The sequence below is a fragment of the Perna viridis genome, chromosome 6 (genome assembly GCF_037379345.1).
Source record: "Perna viridis isolate PV_CMFRI_1.1 ecotype Kerala chromosome 6, ASM3737934v1, whole genome shotgun sequence".
Taxonomy (NCBI): domain Eukaryota; kingdom Metazoa; phylum Mollusca; class Bivalvia; order Mytilida; family Mytilidae; genus Perna; species Perna viridis.
Window position 1 is genome coordinate 33,505,489 of NC_142450.1, and position 9,894 is coordinate 33,515,382.

General features: G+C 34.2%; 1 protein-coding gene across 2 annotated transcripts; it reads left to right on the forward strand.

Moving 5' to 3' along the window:
• Nucleotides 1–253: 253 nt before the first annotated feature.
• LOC148614637 (uncharacterized) lies at nucleotides 254–4,315 on the forward strand. Of its 2 annotated transcripts, none has more exons than XM_088588868.1 (2): nucleotides 254–1,795; nucleotides 2,517–4,315. In XM_088588868.1, exons 1-2 carry the CDS (start codon nucleotides 525–527, stop codon nucleotides 2,935–2,937), a joined length of 1,692 nt encoding a protein of 563 aa, XP_088444994.1. In that variant the 5' UTR covers nucleotides 254–524; the 3' UTR covers nucleotides 2,938–4,315. The 2 variants fall into 2 exon arrangements, with proteins under 2 accessions (XP_088444994.1, XP_088444995.1); XM_088588869.1 differs by having other exon boundaries at nucleotides 255–1,795; nucleotides 3,129–4,312.
• The last annotated feature ends 5,579 nt before the right edge of the window (nucleotides 4,316–9,894 follow it).

Genomic DNA, 9,894 nt, shown 5'->3' on the forward strand with positions numbered 1-9,894 from the left:
TACAAAAAATGATTTAGACAGGCAGTAGATCCGTTGAGAAGAGGTTCGATAAAGTCAGAGTAAATATAATGTGTTTGTTGTACTTTTCTAATCTGAAGTAAGATTTTTTTTTATCTTACTCAGAATTTCGAGTGAACTTACACACGGGTGTAAAGCTCGTGATGATTTGATAGGTGCATGATCTTAAGAAAACAAATCATCTTTACAATGTATGTCGTTGACAAAACATGTGTCCACAGTGCACCCTTAACATAAATCTCATGGTGATAAGATAAAACCATTTCAATTAACGTGTTTAGCTATTTTACAAAATTATTAATATAATCTTTGTCGAGAAAAACGTGAAGAAATACTGCACACTTTATCAAACTGAACAAGATGATTAGATAGTTCAATATACAGCTAGTATTTTTACCCTGGAAAACGACATTGGACATTTTTGACTAGTACCATTATTCACTGCAATCATAGACCCGGACTTCTATCACGACTCATCGGGCCAAGCATTTCGGAAAAGGAAAATAATGGATTATAGAATGGGAATGGAAAGACGCATGGATTATAGAATGGGAATGGAAAGACGCATAGATCATAGAATGGAAATGGAAAGAGACATGGATTATAGAATGGGAATGGAAAGAGGAATAGAAAGAGGCATGGATGATAGAATGGGAATGGAAAGACGCATAGATCATGGAATGGGAATGGAAAGAGGCATGGATTATAGAATGGGAGTAGAAAGAGGAATAGGAAGAGGCATGGACGATAGAATGGGAATGGAAAGACGCATGGATGATAGAATGGGAATGGAAAGACGCATGGATCATAGAATGGGAATGGATACGCCACTCTCCTACCAATATAACGGTCATCCGAATAGAAACCAACATCGCTACCATTATAGGGAAACTGTCTCCACAGTGGAAACGTCCTTTGCAGATCATAGCGCTCCAATAACAGAACAGCCACACCGTAATTATCATCTCCCAGAACGGCCTCGACTAGAATACGACAACCGAGCATACGAAGAAGATTTACCAACAAGGAACATTCAAGATGATAGCCATCAGGAGGAAGTACCGAAGAAAAAACCGCCACAGAAAGTAAGACGTACGGCACAGGTCATATTCACGAGAATAATCGCGGGAATATTCGTTCTGTTTGATTGTGGATCCGATTGGTATCAATATTTTGAGATGCACAAGAACATTTCTGCTAACAACTCTTCTGACATTTTAAACAAGACGTCTATGAATGTTCGTTTTTTTAATTGTACTGAAGCGGAGAATATCAAAAGCTATTATATGTATTTCAGCATTGCTGGTTCTGTAATAGCAATGATACAGATGATTAATATTATTTATCAAATACGGTGCGAGATTATTTATCGGAGAGACGTCAAGTCCAATAAACAAAGCAAAAGGATGGGATCGAAATTCCTAGATGGAAAAACAGAGTCGTTTTATAACGTCTTACTTATTGAATGCCCACAAGCAGTTATCCTACTTTTGTACCAAAATGCATGTTTTTCTTCGTGTGATGTTTTTGACAAGTCGAAAGGCATGAGGAAACGGATAATAACAGTTGTCAATGGTTCTGCGGCCGTCTTAAGTAATGTATGGCGCTATTTAACGAGTATTCGATGTTGTGAAGAAACTTCTGAACCAGATGAACCAGATATTACGACGGTAGAAGATGATTGTTGCGATGATTTCTGCGGTTGTTGCTGTTGTTGTATTACTTGTTTTGAAGCATGCAATAGTTGTGTTGTATGTTGTCAGTGTTGGTGCAATAGGTAAGAACGTTGTTATTTGAATTTTATCACATGAAAGCGTAAGTCTAGCTTTTTTAATCGAGTATGTAATAAAGTATATCAATAATTATCTTAAAGGTCGAATGTTAAGTACTTCTCCATCTAAGAATCAGGCAAAATGTGTATAAGGTGTGGCACATGAAGAAAAAATACATAGAGATGTTATTGCATTATCCAAGTATTGAACCTCATAACTTTAAGAATTAACTGTCAAAGTGTTCGTAATTTGCCTTTTTAAGATATTGATAGGTCAAATTTAGTTGAAATGCACTATGAAAAAATGGGAGAAAATTTTCCTTGTACATTGTATAAGCAGTCAAAAAATATCTACTTCACCAATGCTTCCGGATAAATCAAAATACCTTTTCAGTTGTTTTTTAGAAGTATTTGAATATGTTTGAGGCAAAAAAGACCGAATTGAAAAAAAAATGATGTGCCACTCCTTGCCTGATTTTTACACGGAATGGTACTTAAATATATTATTGAGTAATAAAAATTTTAATTTCAATAATAAATCTTCTTCAAATATAGATTCCATTGCCCAAAAAATGGGTGTAATTAAAGTGATATCCACCATACCGATAAATAAAAAATCACGATATTTTAGAACAAAATGTTGAGAACTATTGTTTTTAAATTATTCTTTTACTGCATATTGCATTTTTTCCTAGTATAGTACTACAGTTTCAATCATTGTTTCTAGGCATGAATTTACGTGTCCATGGTTTTGTTGCGGAAAAAAGTTTGTATGCGAGCAGTGTAAGCCTTCGTTGGAACCACATTCCTGGGATTGTAGTTTTTGTTGTTGCAAATTCACATTTTGCCCTCTAGAGAATGAGACCGACAAAACCAAGCACTGCTGTTGTCTGGTTGAAAACACGTGTTGTCAACCCCGCACAAGAGTACCAGTTGAGATTAACGATCCAGTCGTTAACCCGTACGATGCGTTTGTCCTACATAAGCTATTTGGGGGGATTGTAAACGCTGGACACACAATGCTTCATTTTTTAAATGTCTGCCATCTGTTTTGCCTTTTAATTGATACTATCGTTGCAGTAGTATTGACTTACATAATTGAACATGCATACGATATCTTAAAACAAATATCAGACAACATTTTTTGACTTTAAATTTGTAATCGTTTTGTTGCATTTGATTAGAAGTATAGTACATATAATTATACATTATTATTCTAGAGTAATAACTTTTTTTCTTTTACATGCGTTCGATTGATTTTGTTTACATGTTTTTAATTGATTAAACTCATATTTCCAGCTCCATGTATTTCGGTAATTTTATGGATTTTTTCTTTTAGAAACAAAGCGATTTACATTTTCAATTGTAAAAGCTTTCCTAAGCAGAGACTTTCTTACCCGAGATTTTTATGATATAGCAAATTATGACTAAGCAGTTTAGTGGTACCAATCGAACTGAAGTGTAGATCTTCCAAAGGCCTTCCGTACGTCATATTCAATGCAGCACAAAGTAGTTACTACCGCCATCATATGGAATTGAGAATACATGTTACTGTAAATGCCAACCGTCCGATATAAGTACATGGTACAGGTCTAGTATTTCACCTATGACAAGGGTTTTACCAAAAAGAAACATATGGTTATCAGGCTTGAATGAACTGATTCACTGACAAATATCAAGACAAGAGTTTTTAATCACCGTTTCTTTGTAGTTAGTGCTACATTGACAGAATTAATGGATTTGGCAAATGATGGATAATCCACCACTGAGTCCCTATTGCACCGATACTATAATGAAAACTGTCGTATGGGCATGTTCGTCGTTCAGTACAGCTTATTTCATGCTGAAAGGTAGAGACATGTTCCTCATTGATTGGCAGGATGAAGTCTTGTATTGACACCTCTTATTTAATATCTTTAAATTATTGGACTTTTGGCATGATTACTTCATATGCTTCTATGTCGGATATAATTCTAATGTAACTATGACAACTTTTCCGAAATGTTTCCCATTCTCCACTTTTGAGCGACCATTTACAGTGCGAAATGGTATCTACTGTTTTCTTAGATGTTTTATTACCTCTTTAAACAAACTGAACTTTACTTCATTGCCCATGATTATAGTACATCATACAAAAAAAAAGACAAGTTTTCTAAAACACTGGGTTGGGTGAAAAGGAAATCAAATGAACCAAGATTCGAACGGTAATCGGAAACACCATAGTCAGTCATACTAAAGAAGATACAATTGGAATAGAAACACACACAAAGTACATGTAATATCAAAAATAAAACGCACAAAGAAACAAAAGTAAATGAGCAAACCAGACTCTACTAAAAACTGAGAACATGAATCAGGTGCACCTGTAGGGTGAGCGTCCTCTGTTTTTTCTAGATACACCTTCAGTGTTGTTTATAAAGTGTCATGTCCGGGTAGACGAAAGAGAAAAGGAATACTATGGAAAGCCTAAACTGTCTGATGAGATACACATTTGTTTATATGTTGTCAATTTTATATTACTTGCTGTGGTTTTATAATTACGTGTGGTCATTTTGTATTTACGTTATGTAGAAATATCTTTACGTTCTGCCATTTCGTCTTTACGTTCTGTCATTTCGTCTTTACGTTCTGTCGTTTCATGATTACGTTATATCAACATATATTTACGTTATGTGGATTTGTCTTTACGTGCAGTGATTTTCTTATAACGTGAGGTTGTTTCATCTTTACGTTATGTCGATCTCTAAATTCTTTATGTGCATTTTCTTTTCTTTACTTGCAGTGATTTCTTCTTTACGTGATGTGGACAAAAATTTTATGATGACGTGTGATCCCGGACCTTTTCGATCCGGTGTAAACTTCAAATCAGCCCGTAAAAGGCAAAATAGACGTCATAACGCCGATTAGAAAAATGCTGAACGAAATACACTTGGGTAGTCTATCCAGTCACCCTAAATTATTTATTCTATAGTAAAAAATAGCTTATTTGTTATTTACGTTCAATATTATCACAATTGATACACCTGGGACTCTGTTGATGACTTGTGGCGATTTTCGTAGTTAGAATATATTTTTTTAATTCCAAAAACATGGGAAATTCGACTCTACAAGTTACTAAACTTAATTTCCTACATTAATAAACCACAAAAACTAATTTTCAAGAAAGAATTTTCAAAAAATGTTAAAAATATTACCCCTTCCCTTAGAAAACTGGTCTCAGTATCAAACATAATTCTCATTCACAGCATACCGACACTGTGAAACTCATATTTTAGGTATTCATAATTAAGATAATGATTTACTCAACATATCTGATCAATTCAGGCGTTTGAATTTCTTCATAGGATTGCATTTACTATAAAATCAAGAAAAGGAGATTTCTTTTTCACCCGTTATCATCTATCTTCAGAATACCGTAGTTTAAACAAGTGTTTGTGTGATGCAGTGCATGTATAAATAAGATCTATTACTTGCCCAAAAATTGTACAAAAATGCTGTTTTAACTATTTTTTTGCATTTTACCATCCATAGTCATACACAAGAAAACCACAAGGTAAACAGGATTAGATTTCACGTACTACCTACTCCTCTTTAAATACAAAAAATATAGTCTACCCCCTCGCTATATGCCTTATTTTTTTTCTTCCGTTTTCTTTGTTTTGTATGACAGACAGGTGCACGCGAACGTGTCTTTCATGGATAAAATAGCCAATTGCAACATGCATGGTAAAATTAGCCGGGTCAAGTTCATAGGGTCAATGAATAAATAAAATCCAACTTTTTGTACGTTTGTCAATATCTCTGTATAACAAATACATGTTATATATTCATATTATACAAAAACTTACAAATTAATTACTACATAACGAATTTGTAGTGGTCATTGCTGTTAATCGCACACTCGTGTGAGAAATTTTTCATATTTTCCACTCGTTCCGCTACCTCTATTCATCAAAAGACGGAATTTCTCCACTCGTGGAAGAAATCCCAGATCTTCGATAGAGTCTCGCGTAAGAAGAACCTATTAACCTTAGGCATCACAGTTATGAACGTGTGTCGCTCACACACAATAATTGCACCGGGTCTCTTAACAGCGGTATTTTCAGTCATTGTACGAAGACCGGAAGCAACGTAACTGATGATTCCGTCGTATTCACGCATCGTGCAAGGGAGATAACAATTAAAATTCCGAACGGCTTCGTTGCTTTTGAAGATAGATATACTCATGCACTGAATCAATTTATATCGATCATTTTAATTTTTACCCCTAAAATAATCGTCAGATTGCAAAAATATGGGATAAATTGATAGTACGGGGATCGAATTCAAACGTTATACAAGCTTATTGTTTTAAATGGCAAATTTTGAACTCTTTGATTTAATTTTAATTTCACCTTTCTGATTACTAAGGACATTTAAAAAGCCACACACACACACCAAAATACATGATGCATCGTAGCAGTTGCACCAGTTTGCATAATATTCAAGTTCGATATCGGTTTCCATGGAACACCTAGATGAATGAATACAAAACTCTTTGACATAGTGCATATTTGAACTACGAACTACTAAGTGCAGCAAAAACTGTTAATTACACGGACAGATAGCTGAAGATTTCTTTCAAGGGACATAGATCAATTAATAATTCAACTTTGATATGCTCAATTTTAGAAATTTAGTTAAAGTAGGCATATTCTATCATAATTACCATTTCTATTACACGTAGACCAGATTTAAAGGAAAAGCCAGGGGACTACGATTAAAACGCGACAAAGGATATTTGTAATTCGGGTACATGGATTACACAAAAAAGGACAACACTATGAAACACATATTTACTAAATAAACAGAAGCTAAAGAATAAATAAGCAATACGACCCGATTGAAGATTAGAAGTATAGACTAAGTGCACCAGTTGAGTAAGCATCTTCTGCCTAATCATTTCAGCCCAAAATAAACTTCATGTCATTTCTAAATAATACCTTTTCTCCTTTTGGGTTTTTTTTCCTAAAAGTTTAACTAAAACCCTTGAAATTAAACCAAAGCTTTGCTTGTGGCATTAAACCTTGCGTTTATAAATTTCATACAGATCCTTCATTTTAAACTTAAAATATAGCGACACAGACTGATTAATCTTTCAGGACAGGTCATTTGAATTTTAAGGGAAACAACCCCAAAGGGGACTTGTTTTTTTTTCTACATAGGATAATAATAATACTTCGAAATTAATGCATTCTGTCTTATTTTCTTCGCAAAAAGTATCTTAGGGACGTAAGGAAAAATGACTGCTATTACTTTGTTTAAACTATACAAAATGCGTTTTGATAAACCCCTTTTTATCACAAACTGAACGTTTCTTATATTAACATTAAAACCATTTGCTTATGCCGTATGCTAGATCTATCTGTAGTTAAAGAAGAAGACCATGTTATTGTGCAAGTGATAAATATCGAAATTAATCTGTTTAATGTTCATGAAAATTAAATTGAAACAAAATAATGTCATTTTCTTAACTAATTAATCACGATTTATAATTAGCAAATTTGAAATTTCCCGCGCATATAGGCGCCACCATGGTCGGTTTGTAAAGTGAAAAGTAAATAGTCAATTGATTATGAAGTCCGAAGAAAGCGTAAATTTTGGGCCTTTTCCCCTATAATTACAGAAGAAGAGATTGAGGGACAACGTAAAAGAAATTTTCAGAAAACATTGATGAACAACGGGATTTGCAGCCAGAAAGACTAGTATGCCTGAGGAAAATCTAATGGCTACTTCCGAAGAAAGTTCGTATTGCCGGTAAAAGCACCTTTTTGAAAAAAATTTATCATTTGTGTAATCGTAAGCTTGACAAGACAGCATGTTTTGGTGATTAGATAACCATGATAGTTGAAATATTTACGGAATATTCTTTGTTTACATATTAGGGCGCACTATACAGTTACATTAAGGCGCACTGTTTCACACACCAAGTTACCCCCGTCAAATTTTGTAAAACTTAAAATTAAAAGTTGAAAATTGGTAGATATATTGTTTAAATGTAGTTAAGCATTTATAAATAGACAGATGTAATACGCTCCCTTCGGGAGCGTAAATGGCTGTATTATCAACTGGGACATGTATACTTATGGGCAGAAAAGGCATCAATATCCGGTTTGTGCATGTAAATTCAGGAACTTAAAAACAGTACAATGGCAGCTTCATTTTCGTACACTTCGAAAAATGTGATTGAGAACAGAACCAGTCTCAGTAGCATCTTTGGTTAAGTTCAAAACATATCAATTTTTTCCAAGATATGGATTGTCAAAACAGTCAACAGAAGGCGCTCTAATGTTTACGAAAATACCATTACCCATACTTCAGTACGATTGCCAAAACGACCCGAAGACATTTCGGACCACGACAATCGAACCAATAACCGTGACTTGCGCAATAACGTACATCTGTTATGGTTGTATTATCAACTTGCTTCTGTATACAAATGGCAAGAAAAAACATCAATATCCGGTTTGTACCTGCATTTTAAGTAGCTAAAAAAACAGCATAATGGCAGCTTCATCTGCGTATACTTGTATGTGTGCGATTGAGAACCAAACCAGTCTCGGAAAATATTTGCTAGTTTCGATAATTAAATACAAATCGATTCATAGCTTTTCCAAGATAGGGTTGGCCTTATAGTCAGCAGTATGGCGCCCGGATATTTACAACCATAACGTAATCAATATTACCCATAATTCTCGGTTCATAAAAATTGCAAAACGAAAATGAACCAAAACGAAACGAAAACAATCGATATAAGAAAGAATCTAAACGAATCAATTAAATAAAATAAATTAATTCGTTATAAAAACATAATTTAACTGTACAAAATGAAACAGATTGAAGCGAAACTAAATGCAATAAAAGAAATCTCTTAAGAGATTTCGCAAATTTAAGAACCATAATGTTAACCAGTGCCGGACGATTCGATCAAAAGACATTTCGGACCATGACAACCAATAATTCCTTATGAATGCCAGACAATTCGGCCAATAGACATATCAGACTATGACAATTAGCACAGTTGGACAACTATATATCATTACAAAATTTACCAGACTTGAAGGATAATATTGTGTAGGCATTGCGTAAATCAGCGAGCACCGTGAGCTTTACCATACAGGAAGGTTATAAGTATAATATATCAAATCAGGGCTTGGGGAATGAAGCAAGCAATTTTAATCAACATTTGTTTTACATCACTTGACTGATAAACAAAACTGTCCACACTGTAGGAACCACGTTGAAGATACTCATCATTTCTTGTTTTCTTGCAATTATTATGCTCACCACAGGAGGTCACTGCAGTCTGTCTGCTTATGCTTTAACATTATATTGCTGACAGACATTTAATTTTTCATAAAATATTGATTTCATAAAAAAAAATAATAATAATTTATTGGTCTATTCATCAGCATTTATGATTATAAATGATATATTTATCATGCACTTTGTTGCTAGCTAGATGTTAAAAAGTATTTCAAATCAATTCCATCTTCCATAATGAAGGGATCGGTGCATGATGTTAAGTAAACATGAAGTATGCAGAAAATATCTCCTTTGTCAAGATCGAGTTAATAATTTTCAATCTTTGAACTTTATCCATCAATGTTTACAAAAAATGTACATTGATAATATTCTAAAATAAAAAAGAGTTTAATTTGAAGATAATGGAAAAGTTATGCATTATAATTGCACAGAGAATTACTATAATATTATATATATATATATATAGAAGGGTCTGAAAAATTCCCAACGATGTTAGAACTGTCAAATTTGCGAAGCAAATTTTTGTCGTTCCCTCCGCGGGACTCGAACTCGTACCGCTGTGACATCTATGGCAACACCGCCTGCACTAAGTCCAGCGCCCTAGACCACTCGGCCAGCTAAGCCATATATTAATATAGCTTTCGCTGGCCGGGTGATTCCTCCTCGTAGGATTAATCTAGGACTGCAACTTAGTACACGATGTATGGTAGTACGGGACATTTCATCTAGGTGTTATTATGTACGATAGAGGATCAAATTAATGATGCATGAAGCATAGGGCGCTGGACTTAGTGCAGGCG